Here is a 20734-nt window from a genome sequence, read left to right as displayed (position 1 = left end):
TATGCGCCTTGAAAATGAAAACTTGAATTTTTGCTCAAACTTTCCTCAAATGAAACATTTGATCATACTCTTACCACATCAAGAATAAAAATTAGGGGTCAACAAGCAAAGTTTGGTACAAATGAAATGAATTACCCGATATTTACTGATATTTGAAATTCAAAATGGCTGCCTCCCTGTGTTAACTCTATGGGGGAACTAAAATTTTTGATTTTTTGAAAACTAAAATCTTTCTTATTATTCCAGGAGCTTTATTTCAACATCAGACCCCCCAAGTGCTAGATTAAAAAAGAAGTGTAAAACTCTGAGTCCAAATATCTGTCCCTGAGGCATATTCTCCCTAGCCCTTTGACTGCTGTATTTTTCCCATCAACACCTTTTACAAATTTTTGTGAACTTTTCTGTAACTTTTCTGATAATTTTAGACCAAATGAACACAACATTTCATTGGCCAGTTTTTTAATCAAAATTTTGGTAAAAATCTGACAAAAATTGACTGAGGTATATTTTATAAGGGTGACAAAAATTGACTTTGGTGCTAAAAGGGTTAGAATGACAAAGAAACTGCCCTTTCTGCTTCCTTTTCCCCCTTTAGTTGGACAGACCCAGCTAACTCAGCTGTTGCACAGTACTTCAAATTACCCACAATGCTCTTTGACTTATACCAATGAAGGTTGCCTGTCTAGCAACCTTTCCTGTTCTACATTAACAACGTGAAGCATCTAAAAATATTTTTTATTATGTCTAATAAAAGTGTGGTTTGATATACATTAAAAGTCTAAAGTTACCGTTAAATAACAATAAAAATTACAGTCAACGGGTTTAACAAATGCCATACGTTAAGCATGAACGTTAGGAGCAACTTAAATGTCATTGTCTGGGAAAAGTAAAAGTTACTGTGTAAATTTCATGTGTCACATCAATTGGAAAAAAATAAATATACTTTTGTTTAAGGTAGAATGTGCCTAAAAGTGAAACTTTTGCTCAAACTCGCCTAAAGGAATCTTTCAACCATGCTCTTTCAAAATCATAAATAAAAATTGAGGGTTACCAAGCAAATTTTGGTACTAGAGCAACAAATTACCCAAGATTTACCAATATTTGAAATTCAAAATGGCTGCCATCCCAGAGTTAGGAGAAAAATGAAATTTTCAATTTTTGAAAAAGTAAGACAATGAAAAGCTTTTTTACATAAAGAGCTTCAAAATGAACCCCTAAAAATGGTAGATCTGAAAAGAACTGTAAAAGTTTGAGAGGCCATATATATCTGTCCCCGAGGTGCATTCTACCTGAAAAAATTGTGCAACAGATCCCTCATTGCCCTTATTGTATTATATATGGCAAAGGAAACACATTTTCTGGAAATTTTACAAGAAATGTTTCACCTCATCTCCTCTCTCTAAGATCAAAAACATTTTCCCCAAAAATTCAAACTATAAATTTACAAAAATGGTATGCATTTTACAAAAGTATGTTTTCAAAATTTATGAATAACTAGTCTATAAATTTGTCTATACATGGGAAACATGCCAGACTTCACTAAGGAATCTCCAACAGTACAAACTGAAATGAATCATGGGATATATCTCCAGTACTGTGCGTTGAAACTCAGCTGCGGAACAAATAACATAGATTACAGCCTGCATATGTTTACAGTTGGACATGTTTGACAGGCCATTCATGGCATGTACAAATAGTGGAGGATGTGATTGTCTGTCACTCTGGATCAATCCTTATTCTGGCTTATTATTTCCATCAACAGCCCCCATTCATCAAGTGTTTTTTCATTACACCTGTCTCGGGAATCAATTTAACAGGTCAATTAAACAGATCCACTCTATGAGTCTTCTCAGTGAATAAAATAACAGTTATACACTACCAGGGCAGAGTGTTTATCACGAAACGTGTCTGTATATTATGTTGATTCATCATGCTCTCGTTCACTGGTACATGTTCTGCATTCCTCCAATCTGCAAAGTCCTGCCTTGGTGACCTCAGAGGCCCTTTTGAAACTTCTTTGCCGATGAATTCAAATGACGCTTTCAGGTATGGTTGTTGTGCACACAGTCATGTAGAAATAATGATGTTCATTACCTTTACTTGCCACCTGGGCTCACATCAAGTTTACAGCGAATCAGTTTTGGCAGGTAATAAAAGCCGGGCAATAGAACAGCCTAAAATATCAATATTTGTCCCCAGGGAGCAATTTCCTAGTTTTCAAGGTTCAAATTAAACCATTACAATGTGTCTATCAACCTAACTGCTAAAAGCTATACACTTCAATAAACTGGACAAGAGAGGCCTCGTCTGAACTGCCTAATATTTTCATAGAATCACCAATTAGGCAAGCTTAGCATGAAATCTCTTACATTATGTAATTCCTCCCTTGATAACGCTCTGCAACATAGATTATACAGTGGCAGCTACATTTTGAATGCAAAATAATCGTTAGGGAGTTTAAAGGGGGATGATCTGTGTTGTCACAGTCACAGCTCCAGGGCAGTAAAGCTCTCTCTCGTTTTTAACCAGTTCTCACTTCAGATCTATGATACGTCTGCTTGGCTTTCACATACAAGTATGTCTGCATTTTTTCTCCCTCATTTGATGACAGCCCTTGCCTGCTGTAACAAATTTCTTACAGTACCGTGTGTTAACGTAACGGAAATTAAAGTGGTCTGAGGCCAGAAGATGTCAACATGTGTATAGCCGCTATGGGTGTTTTGTCTACTGTTGCAGTTCATCAAATGTTTCTCGTTTCCTCTGTCTTTGTTTTTCAGACCTACATGTGTAAGAGAAATCATCTCAGTGTGAGGCGTAGTCTCATCTTACCCACTGAGCCGTACATTTTTAAAAGCCAGTGCCCTGCTTGATATGAGAGACGCATGTCATCGCAACGTCTTTCATCCTAGTTTTGAAACAAGAATATGCATGTCATCGACGAGATCTGCCTCATATCACCTGAACATAAGGTCAGTCATGCTTTTGACCTTTTTAAGACTTCACTGAAAAATGTGATTTTTTCAGTGATGGAACACATGAAATGTGGAACCCTTAACCTCTGCGGTGAAATCATGCAAACAGGGAAGCAAGCACACGTCCTGGCCCAATCAGTAAGCACCATTCTCTTCTAATGCGCTGGGCTTCCTTGTGATCAAATTCAACACTACTGAACCAAAAAAAAAATTACTGGGATGATTCTGTCATTTTTACTCTGTGATGAGACCGACAGACAGACAGAGATAAACTTTTACCAGATCTGACCCCAACAAAAGGAAGCATGGATGACCTGATTGAGATTCAGGGTATTATCCATTTTAGATCATGACAAACTGACACCTTACTCATTTCCAATGAAGTCATCTTGGTATGGGAGTATATTTTCTTTCAAATTGACAGATTGCATCGTTATCTAACAAGAAACACTTGCTTGGATGGGCAAAAAAATTTCTGTTTTCTAGAAAGAGACAACTCAAATACTGACCCTTCAAATTTCAATACCGAATAAAACTCCTGAAGTAATATTGTCACACATTGGTGTGCCCTTTTCAGAGACTGTAGAGTAGAATACATGTTTTTGAACACAAACATGCTCCTGAATTTTTCTCGCGGCAATTTGTAGGTAGGACTCACTAAAAGTCGTGTTTTTTTCACATTTCAAGGTGTTGGTCTGCTCCGGCTCCAGGCTCAATGAAATCAACAGCTGTCCATGCAGAACAAGAAAATTCAAATCCCACATTGGCTACGATACTGGGGCTGTGTATTTGCTGATAGTACATGAGTGGGCGGTGATATTATGTACCATGTTGCAAGATGGCTGCCAGGTCTTGGCACAATATCAGATGTGACAATTTTTGTCTTGATTCAAGAAAATTTCAAACACGGTTGTTAATGCCACCATTTTGTCACGCAGGAAAAAAAAGAGTCGCAACTGACAGCAAAGACACGTTATCAGACTTGACATTTCATGAAATACACAAACTCACTCTTGAAAGTGACATTTTCTATTGATGTAAATTTCCTTGTTCAACTGAAAGGAAGGTAGGGGTCACGTAAATAGCGGAATCTGACAAAAGAAATGTCCTGATGTGCAATTTCAACATGATGCACACTGATGGCCACATCTCATCATGGTACATTAACTGAACTGATCATCGACTAAACACACCCATATACAAACATAAAAATAACTAACCTCTGAAAAAAAATCTTACTACATTATTGCTTAGAGTTGTCCACAGCTGCCTCTGTGATTTACCAAATTCTACCTCATTATTTGCTCTTCTGGGTAACATGTAAATATGATCACGGAGATAAAAACTCAGTTGGCGAAATGAGATCAGTGTTCGTGACTTGGTCATTATACGCGCTCAATACACCATGGCATAAATAAAGCAAATCCCATTACCGTACACATGTACAATTTCATTTTGTAATCAGTCCCCGGGGAGACCTCCGACATGTATTCAGCAACCAGGGAGCTTTTGGTAAATTTTAATACTCCGCATAACACAGGTGACACTACCTCCAGTGTTACATTACAAGAAATATAATCGCCTTAATTGAATTTCATGGAAAAGAATTGGTATCAAATTATTATGAAAACAACATGTAATTTGAGCGTTCCTTTCATGCCTACTCATATTTCCCTTTCAGTGTTATTACTTTAATTAGACACAGTAATGGGAGCAACAGACTCCCTTCCATGTCTGATGACATTTCAATTTTTAATCTAGATTTATCTTATTTATCGACACAACACAAATTAGCTCGTAATTTCCTTTCAAATTTTGATAAAAAACAGACACCAATTGATGAGAGTGTCTGTCTGTCTACGTTACATTGTATGATGGATTGGTTTACTCTGCCAGCCTTGGAATGCAGTGTTATCAACCGATGGGAACAGTCACATATCCATGTTCTGTCTAGATGCAGAGTTTACCGACAAATTCCAAATACAGATGCACACACAGCATGCAATATCACCGATCGAGCAGTTTGCCGCCATTGACAAGCTAGTTTAATATTCACGGATCTAATATCAGACACACATGATCAGATATCATAAGTGAAACAGTTTTCAAGTGTTTGCATAGGTTTCTTGACCAAAAAACAACTTGGAGAAATTTTTTTATCAATGATGGTTGAACACACATGAAGAATACAATCAGCCATCCGTGTATTAAAAATCACCATTTTCAAACACTGAATGTACTGCATGTTCATTTATTCTGACAGACTACTTAAATCTGTTGCGCTAATATTTATATGTTTTCTTGGCAGTCGTTTATTTTTTTCATAATTTGTGACATGTTATAATAGTCACATGGACTTTTTATAACATTAAGCTTTGACAAAAAGTATACTGGACTGAAAAAAGGTCTGTTAGTGTAGCTGAAATGGAAAATATACATGCACTATCATTTTGAACTTCACACGAGAACTTACCATAGAACGTCTTATGATAATTAGATATGTCTTGTGATATAATAAATGCATACATATGTACGTATGCATGCATTCATGCATGTATGTATGCATGTATGTATGCATGTATGCATGTACCGTACTCGTCCGAGTATAAGCCCCTGCTCGTGTATAAGCCCCCTACTGATTTCAGAGGATTTTAGAAAATGCATTACATCCGTGTATAAGCCCCTACCTAGTGTAACTCAAATACAGAAAGGTTAGGAGAGTATATTTGGTCATTTAACTTGTAGTCCAGTCAATTTAGGGTTTAACCTAGGACTAATTGCAACAGAAATTATTTCTTCACTATGACCTTTGGAAAGGTCTCACTAATGACATATTAAAAGTATAGGAAAATATAAGGGGTGCAAATTGGTTAAATTTGCATATATTCAAATTAGCTATATATCGCCTTTAAAATGACTGCTATACTCACATTTTGGACATGTAAACTGAATTCAAGTGACTTTTTTCATTGCAACACAATTTAGTAAGGTTCAACAAGTTATTTTCTAAATGTCTTGAACAATAAAGATTATGCAAATGAAGTAATTTGCATATATTCGCAGTTTTTTCCACTATTTCAGACAAATGAATGTTTAAGCTCATATTTAAACAATTTTTTTCTCAATGAAATTGTTAAGGTTTTGCAAGAATTACCTAAAACAAATGAGGTTGACCTCATTTGCATGCTAATTATTCTAATACAAAAGGCCTAATTTGCATAATTGACACAAACGGTCTTCTGAATACAATAAGACTACAATAGCTTCCATTGGCATTTTCTGGTTATTCAGAAATGCAATGAATAAAGAGAAGAGTTTCAGAGCATTACTATTTAAATAAAGGGAATCAGAATTCTTTCTTTGGATATTCTTCTTTCTTCTTTATCATAAAAAATCATTGGACGTGTTCAATAATTTGACATCAATTGTCATTTTCAGTCATTTTATCCTACAACATGTTCGATTGCAGTAAAATTTTTGAAGGACTCTTTTATGCTTTTGGTCACTATCTTCAATGACGATGGAAATATTCAGTTACTAATAAATGGTTCCCCACACTAACAGTTTTGCCTGTGAATCATCTTTCTCATTATTAAACTATCGTTAGTATAAATACGAACATCATTTGAATCACCATGATGGTAGTGGTGATGACAATTATTATGATGGTCATTATCATATCAAAATTTCTTCCTCTTCCTCTCTGTTTACATCTTCCTCTAGGTGGTTCATTTGTTTACAGCCAGAATCCTTTCGTTGACAACAGAAAGTCTAGATTTTGCTTTCTTCTGGGGTTATTCATGCTGCTGCAGTTCATGGTAGAACCCATAAGTATGGGGAAGGGTAACTCAATGAAAAGATGTGAAGCATAGGATGATATAATTGTACTGCGTATCATATCAGATCTTAGATGTGCAAGTATCACTCATGGGGCTGTTATGTAATGGACTTCCCATTTGCAGATTATTAGACTTTTGTATTATCACCAATAAGATCGATCACTCAAGGAATTGAGAGTCTGGCCAATCTGAGGTGAGACTTCCATAAGGTTCAAAATACAGGATAACCAATTTTATGATAATTTGATGTCCAAATTTGATATCCTAATTGATAAACTCGTTAACGGCAGCTTCTGTGATGCAAATCCCTTCACATTTTGGTTTTCTTGTTTCACGGTCATGAAAATTTGAAAGAGCAGCTAGAAAATGTAACATTATGAAAAGTATCTAGATTTGCATTTACCAGTGATTTAGATTATCATGATTCAGTCAACAGATTTTTTTCAGTTTTTCCTTAAATGCTATCGCTGTGTACGGTAAGATTAAACAGGAAATCTCTCTCTTCAGTCCATTATATGACTTTATATTAATTTTCACTTGTTGTCTTCAAGAAATTTCAAAATTTTGAGAAATGCAGTGTCCTTTGATTATTGTAATGTCTTTCAGCTGATAAAGGAACAGTTTCCTTATCCATATTTCATGATAATTGGCAATATAGTATAACAATTGTACCTCTACATCATCATGATCATTATAATTTATTTATCATTATTATCATAAATTTCTGTATGTGGCATGAACAGGCAAGTTGCACACAGTCAAAAGTATATCTGATTTACCAGTGACCACACAACCTGGTCTTTAATTATATTTTACCAACACTTAATCTATATTAGTAATACGGGGTAAGGGTGAAAATAAAAGAAATAGAGCTGAAACACAAATTTTCTTCAGCCTCGCTCAGTACAAAGTGTTGGTTATTTGACCAAGCATTTTGGTATGCATTAAGAAATCCAAATCTTCCAGTAAGTTGCCAAATTGAATGTTATTGACATTATGCAAATTCTCTAGATAATTGAAATGAACTATACGAATAAATCATTGTTTATTTTTACAGGGCTTTTCATTCTGTAGGCCCTATTTGAATATAATCATTACAATGAGTTAAAATACACAGAAAATAAATAACCACGTCAATTTCTTTGTACTGAGCAAAATGTTCATTCAAGTTATAAAATGGACATCTTTCGATAGGAAGAATTTAAAGTATTAAATAACTTAAACAAGTAGTGTCTCTTAATGTAACTTCTCATTTTACTGATAACATAATTAATTAAAATAAGTTGACGTCAATTTGAAAAATTAAAGAAAATTATTTTTATGGTCATCATATAGGATTTATGCACATGAGGAATCGCTCAAAATTAGGTAAAATATATTTGGCAATGTTAGTAAAAACTTCCAATCTCTCTTTACGATATTGTAAAACATTTCAAGTTTCAATTATTACATTAAATACAGTGTAGGCATTCCCTATAAAATATTTTAAAATTAGCCCTTTGTACAATGTAGATTGTATTAGACTTTGAATATACCTTTCTTGGACCTTTTAAGTATTTAAGGTGAAGAAATAATTCAAATTCCAATTAGAAAAAGGAAGTGACATGGTTGACTTATTGTACAAATGCAAATAATAATTTTTTCATCGCTGTAAGATATATTTGAAAACATTCCCTGAACTAAAAACAAAAAATGAAGTTACATAGTCATTACAATGTCAGCTTATCTCTTAAATCACTTTCGTAAATAGATTATCAGCACCAGGTTTGTATAGCATCTATGACCCATTTAGCATTTGGGTAAATTAGCTGTCTTATGCACAACTTCATTAAATGCACTTTTCGCGATCCCTGGGATCGCCTTTGTTCTAGTCTGTAAGAGAATGATTGAGGTGTAATAGCCTTTTGTTTTCCATTGAAATTGTAATCTGGTGGGTAAATTTTCTGATGAGAAAATCTGGTGCCAACACAGGCCTTTAAACTTGCGATATGTAACTTCCATGACCCTACTAAAATTTAGTTCTAATGATCTCCGTTGTTTTTTAACATTATATATAGTCATTTATACTCTAGGTCTTTTCAAAACAGGGAAAAGTAAAGTGGTAGGAGGGACACATTGCAGTTATGAAAAATGAGGAGTCTTAAACGATTTATGCATTGCCTACAAACACAAAAAGTACATTAAATAATCAAATTGCTTGAATTAAATATCAATTTGCTGAATATATTTTAAGAAATATATTAACAGCAACGATTTTGTTCCCTTTTCTAAGTTTTATATTTATTCAAATTATGCACTGTCTTCCCTCTTAATAGTCATTTTGTTTGTCATTCTCTGCATTCAATACAGAGTGGAAACAAAAACTACTTGTTGTGTAGATTAAATAATTTTTAAGTTAAATGCAGTGGCAGCTATACTTGATTTAGGCAAATTAGGAATATTTCTCGGGCGATAAAATGTATTCAAAAATATTGCCTGGACAAAAATTAAGATAAATGCATACATTACTTGAACATGATGTCGCGTTTTTTCTAATTCAATATGCATATTTCTTTATCAGTGAATGTATTTGTCCCATTATCCATTTATATCTATACATATTAGGTAATGTTATGCCTCTTAGATTGTATTGGACTTTTAGAATGTTATTCTAGGACCTCTCTAAAATACACAAAGAAAAATTAAATTCTATTGCTGTCAGAAGTAGCTTATATAGTTACTAATTAGGGACATACAAAGAAAAGTGAAGTGTTGTGGAGGCCATATTGGATTTATGCAAATGAAGAATATTTCTATGACGACAAAATATTTTAATCAACCTTGCCTGAATCAAACACAAGGCAAATAAGCCCAAAATCCGCATATATCATGTTTAGCCGAATATTTTTAGTAGCAACATTCTATCAGCACCTAGTTAATAACCATAATCTTTTTACATATATGCAAATTAGGAATTAGGCATTGTTACATTGCTAGATTGTACGAGGCTTTTAGTATGTCATTGTAGGACTTCTCTGAAATACACAGTGGATAAATAATTCTATTGCTGTCAGACGTAGCTTAAAAATAGTTATTAATTGGGAAAAATACAAAGAAAAGTGAAGGTTGTGGCGGCCATATTGGATTTATGCAAATTAGGAATATTTCTATGACGACTAGATATTTCCATCAACATTACCTAAACCAAAAACAAGGCAAATAAGCCAAAAACCTGCATAACATATCATGTTTAGCCAATTATTTTTAGCAGAAACATTCTATCAGCACTAAGTTTGTACCCATAATCTTTTTACATCTATGCAAATTAGGCACTGTTTACAATTCTAGATTGTACTCGGCTTTTAGTATGTTATTCTAGGACTTGTCTAAAATTCAATGTGAAAAAATTATTCTATGCTGTCAGTAGTAGCTTAAAAATAGTTATTAATTTGAGAAAAAACTAAGAAAGGTGAAGTGTTGTGGCGGCCATATTGGATTTATGCAAATGAGGAATATTTCTATGACGACAAAATATTTTCAACAACATTGCCTAGACCAAAAAGGAGGCAAATAAGCCAAAAAACCTGTATCAAAATCATGTTTAGCCACATATTTTAAGTAGAAACCATCTATCAGGGACAATTTTATACCCATGAGCCCCCTTTACATTTATGCAAATTAGGCACTGTTGCACCCCTTAGATTTTATTATACTTTTAGTATGTTATTTCTAGGACCTTTCCAAAATGCATGGTGAAGAAATAATTTCTGTTGCAATTAGTCCTAGGTTGACCCTTTTTTGGCTTAGATTGACTGGACTATTGGTAAAATTACTTTTAGATAATAAAGAAACTATTAAAAGATGTTAAAACAATGGGAAACTGGAGTTCCCTTGACAGCATCGTAAGGAAAATGACACGTTTTCCCAGTACTAACTTGATTCTTTGACCCTGCTCACCCCGTCGCCTAAATAGAAAAGTCCCACTCACGTCTGCCATTGTTTATTTTCATTCACGGCTACGATGTTTTCATGCTTGAAACATGCAGTTTCTTTTGTTTGAAGCAATCATCCTTTCATTTGTGAAGACTTTTCCTGGTGACTATTACAATTTTCACTGCTATGTTGTTGTTTTCACAAGATGTAGACAGTTTGATACTGAAATATTGAGGTGCCTTTCCGTGTACAGGCAATGCATGCCTGTTCACATTGCTGTTGATCAGCTGCATACACAACGTCTTTGTTTCAAGTTTGGGTTTTTTCCGACGCTGAAATTTCATCAAAATGTCTCTTCTGTATTCAGAGATTGTACAATCAATTTCTTTGGATGTGTAAGTCGATTTTGAAAGCGATAGAAAGATCGAGTGGTGTTGAAAAAAATCGTGCATAAAATTAGCATAAATTAAGCGTCCATGCCAGATAACACGGGGTTGCTCGAGTATAAGCCCCTCCCCTAGTTTTGCCGTCGTTTGTGTTGCCGAACCGGGGCTTATACTCGGACGAGTACGGTATGTATATAGGTATGTAGTATGTATGTATGTATGTATGTATGTATGTATGTATGTATGTATGTATATTTCCTACTGCTAATTATCATAAGACATACGTACGTACGTACCTATATACAGATAGACAACACACTGGACAAGTACCACCCATAGATTCTTTTGCCAAATTTAAGAGATTTATATATCTCAATACTGGAACAACTAACAAGTTAAAAGAAGAATACCATCACTTAGTAAAATCCTTTGTTCTGGCACACTTACTTGTTCTTATCTTTTTGTATTTACTGCAGTCATTCTTGGGAGCAAGCTTGTCATTATCGTGAAGCCACCAGATGTCAAAGGGCAGTTGGAAATCAAGCCTCTTCTCTCGTAAATACTTCCCTGTGGACAAGAACACACAGACAAACATCATAAACATACCGGTAGATTAAACAAATACACAAACAAATAAGTAAACATAAAGATTTGTATATGTACATAATAATAAACAAAAAAATAATTTTATGTCATAAATTAACTTGATACTAATATTCACTTCGTCTGCATTACTAAAAAACATTTTTACCATTATTATTTCTGACACTCAAAGTGACATGACGACACTTCCTACACAATAAGTTCTTACATCCTGTAGACATCTGTTGCCCAACAACAACAAAATATGGCTTCCAAGGGAAGCCATTATTGAGCTCTTCTTGTTGAGTCATTTCAACTCAGGTGTGAAATTATAGCTAGAATTTTTATAAGTAATTTGCAGAACAAGCTCCTGCCACCTGGATATTCTCCCTTCAATAATTCAGATATTTTAATCACTGACAGCATTGATGAATATTTTTGGCATACGAAATATGAACCACTGATCGGACTGAAATTGTGCCCCCAGGGAACTGTGTCACACAATTAGCTGAAAGAAAAAGAGAGTTTTGGAAATGTATGAGAGACAGAGAGGCAGCTCAGATACCTTGAAATAGTCCACATTTCTGGCAGAATAAAACAAATTACACTTTTCTGCGACAGACAGTTTCATGTCAAAATTTGATTAGCATAGTTCATACATCCATGCCTTTTTATCTCAATAAATCACCGACAACATTTCATCGGTTTTCATTCTGCGTTTTTTTTTATGATAGCCAAATGTAAACTGAACATGCAAGAGATATCCAATGGCAACAAATCAATTATCCCTGATTCGGCTCAATTTTCCTCAAAAATCGCGATGATTACTTTTCTTGTTTTGATTGGAAAGGCTAATGCAATCTCCCATTATGACCGAGAGAATCCCTTTTTGATAAGGTCAGTGAAGGGACGTCTATGGCAAACATTTAGCTGATTGCACTCAGCTTTTAGCAAACAAAACCGTATGAAAAACGACAGGCCAGAATCCATTTGCTGTCATCTATTAATTTTCAAACAGATGTTAACGTTTGGTCAGTTGTTTTCTGTTGAACCTTTTTTCAGTGTGTGTGTTTGTGTAATGTCAGAAACTGTATTGTGCCGCAAATTAAAAAAATGATGGGATGTGGAGTAGTTGTGAATTAACATGGCCAGATGCTGATAGAAAATGTGAAACATAGATTGTTGAAGCTGTTGAAGTATTCAGGTTGTGACAAATCCTCCCTGAAACCACGCAAGGAACAATTCCCAGCCTCCTGCGGTAAAGACTGGATCCGTACATGGAAACACGATTAAAAACAAGAGGTTGGACTGTATTTTGCAGATGCATGGGTGCTGCATACATTTAGGGTGTGCGCAGGGCATGGACACTGTTGATAAACTCTCATAACAACTGTTTCCAGAGAAACCTGTTCAGCTTATACTCTGTATCTGATTTTAATACATGATTGATTTCATCTCTCTTGACAACACTTTATTCTGCAACATTCCACACCCTAAAAATATTCTTTTCAGGCTAGACAGGACTGCAGACCTGATATTTGTCACGTTTAGAACTTGTATTCTATATAAAATCTCCAGTGGCTGTTTTACTGCTGCAATATTGGTGTATTAAACCCATTCATGGGTACATTAAATCTTTGATATAACTGAGATTCAACAAGTTTTGAATATTGATGAATAAAAAAGAGCAATCCTAAGGTGAAATATGTCAGTAATTTGTTCAGAAAACACAATCTTTCCAACGGCAGATTTAAATGTTTCTCATTACAGCTACGGCAGACTTTGTTAAAGATGTTGACTTGAAAGTGCAGAATGCTACCATTTCAACATTACTGCATATCAGATGTGGAGACACCATTTTGAAATAGATAACATCATGTCTACAGTCACTGTCCAATTTAGTAAACATTACATTTTAATAAAGTCACAATTTTATAGCCTGGAAGGCATAAAGCTGTATTCTTCGTTGTAGCTGTCTCGTCCAACAAAACTTATGAGAACACAAAATGAAGAATCAGGTCAAGAATATTGTAGCTGTGTGGCAGTATCACTTGGAAAACATCACATTTTTTTCTGTACATCCTCCCAATAGTCTAACCTATATGTTTTTCATTGTCTGTTACTTTAGGTTAACTGTCTCCTAAACAATGATGTATCATCTAATCTAAAATACAGCTGACAATAATAATATTTTACACTATGTATATACAGGCCTTGTTGAAAAGTTGAGCACTAGGCATTTCCACACTATTCTGGGAGTAGAAAAAGTTACTGTATTTTACAGACAAAGTTACAGTTTATGGAGTTTCATAGGATGTTCTTGTATGTACTGCTTAAAAGAAAATCAGATTGAAAAAGGAAAAACATCTTTTTATATCATGCTAATTTTGTAAAATTTGAGGAGTTACTAATTCTATGTTATTCAATATCAGGTATTTCTATGTTTAAACTGTAGTTGATTAAACATACCTGAAGCCCAACTTGTATCCAGAACAAATACACAATGAGTTGTGACTGCTTGTAACGAATTGCAATCCTTGGCTTGAAGCATAAAGAGATTTTATTTAACATTTATTCTACAGAACACTGATATAAGATTTGATTATTTTCAGGTCTTTTGATATTTCTGGACATAAAAACCACTAATAAACGATGAGAGTGTCCCTGGAAGATTATTACGTTTATACATCAAAATTTTACTGGTATGTTTGTTAAATCAGGAACCCCACAATAAAGATACATGTACTTATTGTACATGGATCGCTGTCATAAATATTCATCTGATTGGGAATTTTAAAGCTCCATTTGAGGGTGATCTTAATAAATTTTCTGGTATTTTGTTTTTATCTGTAACATACACTTGCTTTTTCTTCCTTCAAAATGATGTTGAAATGCCCAGTGTTAACAATTATCAATACAGTCTGTATTTCCGTATTGTTTATAATGTTATTGTTGATAACAGAATTTAAGTCCAGAGTGAATTCATTTGTCAACAATAACATTACACACTGCACATAATGTGTTGTGTTTGTCATGTAGATAACTTGTCTTTCGGAGAAGAATATAAAATGTATTTGGTTTATAGAACAAAAATAATGAAAACCATCATCAAAACTTAGCTTTTTTGTCAAAATAAGAACAGATTTTTATTTTTTTTGTTCAAGTAAGAACAGATTTTTAGTTTTTTTCTAAATAAAAACATACTGTTTTCCTGTGTTTCACCTTCATAACTCTGGCCATATCATTGAAAACACTGGGTCAGATTGATCGCAGGATACATGATGCTGCCAAGAGGCAATAAAAAAAATCTAAATTATCAAATCAAGTTAGGCTCTAGGGCTTTGAGAATATATGATTAATTGAGTATGATTTTGTGGTCACAATTATAGCAAGATGTCAAATAAACATGTTTGACAATCTGCCTTTTTCCCATTTGAGTTTTGTTGTTACATGCATGCCGAGGAAAGAACAAAAAGCATGACTTATTATTGCAACAGTCAACTGACTCAATGATATTGCTAAAAAGAAAACCATAAAATTGGTACATTGGTATTTGCTATATATCAGATCAATAAAACCAGACTCCTACTATCCTGATTGAATTTTATCCAGACACTTTTTTCCCCATTTTTATTGGAAGCAGACCACTATATTAGTCAACGAAATGGTGAGTCATTAAAACATGAGTCACACCTGAGAAGCGAATCACAAAAAAAAAGGCCGCCCGCCGAAGTGGTAGCTCCATTTAATCAACCCAAAGCCCACTCACGACAAGTTCCAATCACCGATGAATTTTTTTTTTGCCAGGAATTAACGAAGGTGTGAACGGCTTGGTTGTCAAGTCTTCCCCGTGGTACATTAACCCATTACCACACTTGGCTAATGTTTCCTGAGATTGGGTCTGCCGTGAATATTTGAAGATTGCCGTTTATTTTCTGTTGCCATGTGACATCCAGAGAGCCACAGCATTGCCCAGGTTCTTTTTTGTCTGTTTTCACGGTAATAGTTTCTTTTTGTCCGTTCATGGAATGCCTCGTTTCAATCAACAGAACTACAATCATTCCTCACGCTTTCATAGCAAAACATCACTTTTCCCTTCGTCTACATCTACGAGAATAATTATTTCTCTAAAGTACATCTAAATCAACAATGTCAGACTGTATCACCGGACAATTGCATTCTAATCCTTTGCAAAATGTCTCTTTTGGTTTATATGCTGAGGCTGGACAAATATATTTACAAACATGTAATAGGGGTTGAAAGAATCCATACACTATTTATAGAAGAAAAGGTATCTGAAACAGCTATTGGTTAATTGGTTCAGGTGCAAACAAGGAGGTCAAAACTAAACTGTTACAAATATTAAAAGAACAATAGCTTAAAATTTTAATAATATTTTTATTATTTTTGGTTTATAAAATAAGTATACCTTTATCTTAATCCTTCAAAAGTATGTTGAAATACAATGCCCTTGCCTTGCCAGCATATTACATTGTGTGCAATGATGCAATATTATTGTTGACATTTGAATTCCTGACTGGGATTCAGTTTCCCACACATGCGGGCTGTGAAAACATACAGGCTGTGTTGACAGGCTGTACTCCACTCATTTCTACATAATTTTGAGAGCAGAAGAGACTGCATTTCATGAACATCCCCAAAATACTACAAAATACATCTAACGTTATGGCAAATGGAGCCTGAAAATAGACCGTATTTTCTTATTCTTTACAACACTGATTATATTCTACATTATTAGATAATTTTCATCCTGATTCTGTTAATTTAGTGTTTCCTGAGAAATCAAAACACAAGGCAACTGAAATATGTCCCCCTAAAAATGGCAATGGAAATATGTCCCAGGACACCTGATCACAGAATCATACTGTCCATCCACCTTTGCATAATAGGTGCCCATGGTGTGTTTGAACTGCAAAAGAACTTGGACACCATACCAAACAAAAATATGTCCAACAAGTTGTTACGGCAGCAATACAAGGACATCTGCCCTTTTAACCTCAATGTCACTGCATACCAGTACTGTTGTGTTGAAATGAACTGTAAAGAGTATAGTCTGAATGGTATTTTAAGTCTACAGTAAATCTGGGCGGCCATTGATGATATTGATAGAAAACCAGGGATTTACTCACCAACATGAATAGGAGCGGGAAATATGCCGTACTCGTGTTGGGTCTGTTCTTCTTTTTCTTCATTGTCGCCTTTGACTAGTCCGTTCTTCCTACCCTTGGGTCTGAAATGATCAGAGGAAGATTTTTAACCATCAGAGAAGTCATATATTGTACACGCAAACCATCAGTGAAACTGAAAGTGTGTTTTTCCAGATGTTTAACCCTTTCACCATAGTATGGTTTGTCCCAAATCCATTGTTTTCTATGGTAAAGTTGGACCTGTATACAGGAAACTGGGGGTGAAAGGGTTAATGTACAATGGACAATCAAAGTCTTTTCGTATTCCTATATACAGTGCACTGTCACACAGAGAATAACATTGGTTTTAACAGAAAATATAGGAAAATTCTCTCTTTTGGATGCAACGTAGGGACATTTTTGGGACTCTCAAATATTTACAATATTTTGTTGGCCTGCTTCGTGGGTGGAAATTTCAAAGCCTGTGGAGTCAATGAAGAAGTCAATATCTTGTCTTTGTGGAAACCAAAAATTAATTTTTCCACTAAGTTAACATTGGTTTTAGCAGCAATTCTGAATTTCAAATATCAATAAAATGTGGGTAATTTTTTTCCTAATCCCTATTTTTGCACAGCAGCGCATGACTTTTATTCATGATAACAAAAAATAATGGTTTAAAAGTTTCCTTGAGCAGAGTATGGTCAAAAGTTTAAGACTTTCAGTTCCAAGGTGTGGCACTACCTTAACACGTCAAACCTGAGCATTGAAAGTAGCAACAGACGCAATGGTAAATAACTGGAAGATGTTTAATCGGAGCATTTTGTTGATTTAAGTACAGGCAGTTATGAAGAGATGGGTCTTGGCCTGATCAAAAGTTATTGAAAACAAGACACTAATTTTCAAAGCTAAATGACTGACATTTTTGAGTCAATATCCTTTGATGCCCAAATGACTATGGAAAATGGATAGGAATATTTCTGTGCAAAAGGTAAAAATGTAAATTGAAGCATGAACGGCTATTCTATTCAAGCAATGGAGTAATGTTCCAGACCTTTTGGCAGCTCTCTCTCTCTGTTAAACCAGAGTTTGATCAGACAACCTTTGACCTCAGAGCAATATGTGACCTTTCACCTTGCACAAGTACCGGTATTAATAGCCATACATCCACAAGATGTACCATTCAATTTCCGAAGTGACCCTTTATTGATAGCATGGCATGACCACATCTCTAAATCCTCACAAAACATTTCACCTAGAGCGAGCTGACAAATTGATCTTGGCACAGCCTTTTTTTTTTCGACATTCACGTAGCAGCCTCACAGCAGGCTGACCTGCCATAGGCAGGGTCAGAGACACAAACATCCAATTGACTACAGGTGTGCTTTTAGCTTGAAACAAAATAGAATTGAGTTACCAGCTATTTCACAGCACTCTATAACTTGATCTCAATTTTAAAGTGCTAATGGGTTTTTCCAATTTCACGATTTAGGGGTTGAAAAAAAAAGGGCAGGAGTGGGAAAAAAACCACTTGGATGCCGGGAGATTGGGTTTTCAATTGCACGACACACTCTGCTAGATGAGCAATCTAAATGTCGACAGGAAATTGCAAGTCTTGCCCTGAATGTCAGTTTACACTCTCTGCAGAATTTATCTTCAAGGTTATCACATACAAAGTGTTGGGAGGATAGGCAGAAAATTCACGACTTTTCCTGTGATATGTGTTAGTTTGAAAGTACACCCAGCAAATCCTTGATATTCACTTAGATTTGCACACTATACTTATACTTTAATGTTCTTCTAGAAAAAAATTAATAATAGCAGAGTAATAAACCATGTATGATAGTTATAAACATATTTGGAACAACATATAAAAGATAATTTTTGTTTTCATTTGCATTTTTTTCACATTTTATCATTTTCTTGCCAAAGATCTACCACCCAATGAGGAATATTGCCTCAGTGATACTGAAATTGAATTTGTCAAAACATGAAGAAATGCCTGAATTGATGAAAAGTATCAGAAAACAATTATGGATTAATTGTCAAGAGAACCTCTATTTAAACTCACGTAGAAAATAGTTGGCAACATATGATTTACCACTTTTGGAGCCAGAGTGCATGTATTTCTTATGGGCTACAACACTTGTCATTTGGATTGTGTGAGAAAAGTTGTAAATATACAATAAAACTGTCAGACATAGCTCAATCCAAAACAGACTCAACATGGATTTGAGAAACTTGCTGTATCTCGGCTACCGTATACCCACAATGCATTGCACAAGGTCACCTCTCAGGGGTCAAGAGATGTGATATGGCAGCCCATGACTACACAGCATTATTCAATTAAGCAAACCTGATCGACATAAGGTGGACTAAGTCCAGTTGTTAACATTTTTTTTCCGTGTGACTGTCTTTCCTCCACAAATACCACCTGTGAGTGAACAAACTTAATTTTCCCTAAAGTGCCAAATCCTTCATGGTATGATTATCTGCAACTTTACAGTTCCCATAATATAATGCAATTAAACTGATGTAATTTATTTTCTGCATTTCCACAAGTCGATGCAGCCCCTATAAATCTACATTAAGAGACAATTTCCATTAAAGAACTGAGGAATGCCTATTTGGCATTACTCAAAACTAACATGCATTCTCAGGCTCGCATTCTTCTTTCTGCAAATATAGAAACTAAATTTTCAACTGTCGCGGGCCGTAAATCTTGTAATTGGAGCTTAAGTAGTTTGACATTTTACACGATTAGAACAGTGCAGCTTAAATGTAGTTTTCTTGCAGTATCTCTTGGTATGCTGTGTTACATTGTTGCTCCACAATGTACCACCATGTTTGACTGTTCCATTGAATATAACTATGGCCCAAAATGAAGTTTTTACTCAAATACTTCACCTTTTCATCGTTAAGTCTTTGGTATGGCCCTGCTCTTTCCAATAGCATAGGAAAGTCTCAAAAGAAAGAAAACAGCGAATACCTGTATTAAGACAGTGTGTCCCCTAGCCTACAACATTTCTGAATTCTTTGGGTCAATTTAGAAATTTCTGGACATTTCTTTGCACATGTCATATACAATTATTGGAAATATGTGGAATTTTCTTCAGAGAAAATTTTTTCGAGTCAATTTGGCTAAGATGCACACTCTAGTGAATAATAGCAGTGTGCTTTTGAAAAATGGAGGCGTAGGTAAGCTGAATACTTGGTATTTTATCATATTCTTAAGGGTACACACTGGAGCTGCATTTTAAATTACCACCCTTGACGAAATTATTAATGGTCGATGAAGATTTTTGACATTTAAAGCTAATGTTGCCGTAGGCTTGGAACTCAAATGCTCACCATTGATTCAGTTAAACCTCTTTCCTCTAAAGACGATAAGAATCAGGTAAGAAATGAGGGTTCCGGAGGACTTTAATTTCATGGTTGGAGGCAGACACTGATAGGATATTTGAAAAATTGACTTGGAAAAACACATTCTGCGATGGGGATTTATCTGACTTTGATAAAGATAGATAACTGTTGGAATGATTGCAAATATGACAATGATGTTGATGATAATGATGATGAAGATAATGACTTGGCTGTAGCTTATGACTCGGAAAATTGCGAAATAGGAATGTAGTTCTGAGAACTGCTCTTCTCCAAGACAATAACACATAACAAAATGGAAAACTGGGATACATAAATATGTAGCGCCAGTTTGCTCATTTTCAGAGAATTTCCTTATGATTTATGGATTCCATTAATTGAGTGTGATAGCTACCTCGTTTTTTCTATTGTGTCAAAACAATAATAATCATTTTGATATTTATTTTAGACAATTTATTTGGACAGGTCAGATTTATGAACTGAGAAAGGCGGACGGAAATTGTTGACATGGATATCAT

The 20734-nt window shown here is 34.8% G+C and overlaps 1 protein-coding gene across 9 annotated transcripts in view; it reads right to left on the bottom strand.

The window, feature by feature from the left end:
- The window catches only part of LOC139121180 (histone-lysine N-methyltransferase ASH1L-like), a 111993-nt gene that overhangs the window by 42623 nt on the left and 48636 nt on the right, over positions 1-20734 (bottom strand). For 5 of the 9 annotated variants that reach the window (XM_070685863.1, XM_070685865.1, XM_070685864.1 and 2 more), the window contains exons 3-4: positions 16842-16942; positions 11557-11676 (exon numbers count right to left, since the gene is read on the bottom strand). In XM_070685863.1, coding sequence (XP_070541964.1) covers positions 11557-11676; positions 16842-16942 — 221 coding nt within the window. Of the gene's footprint in view, positions 1-11556; positions 11677-16841; positions 16943-20734 lie in introns of those variants that run through there. The other 4 variants (XR_011549240.1, XR_011549241.1, XR_011549242.1 and 1 more) reach the window with 1 other exon arrangement.

This window comes from Ptychodera flava, chromosome 21 (assembly GCF_041260155.1).
Source record: "Ptychodera flava strain L36383 chromosome 21, AS_Pfla_20210202, whole genome shotgun sequence".
In the NCBI taxonomy this organism is placed as follows: Eukaryota; Metazoa; Hemichordata; class Enteropneusta; family Ptychoderidae; genus Ptychodera; species Ptychodera flava.
The sequence above is the reverse complement of the archived record's forward strand: the minus strand, read 5'-3'. Positions and strand labels throughout refer to the sequence as shown.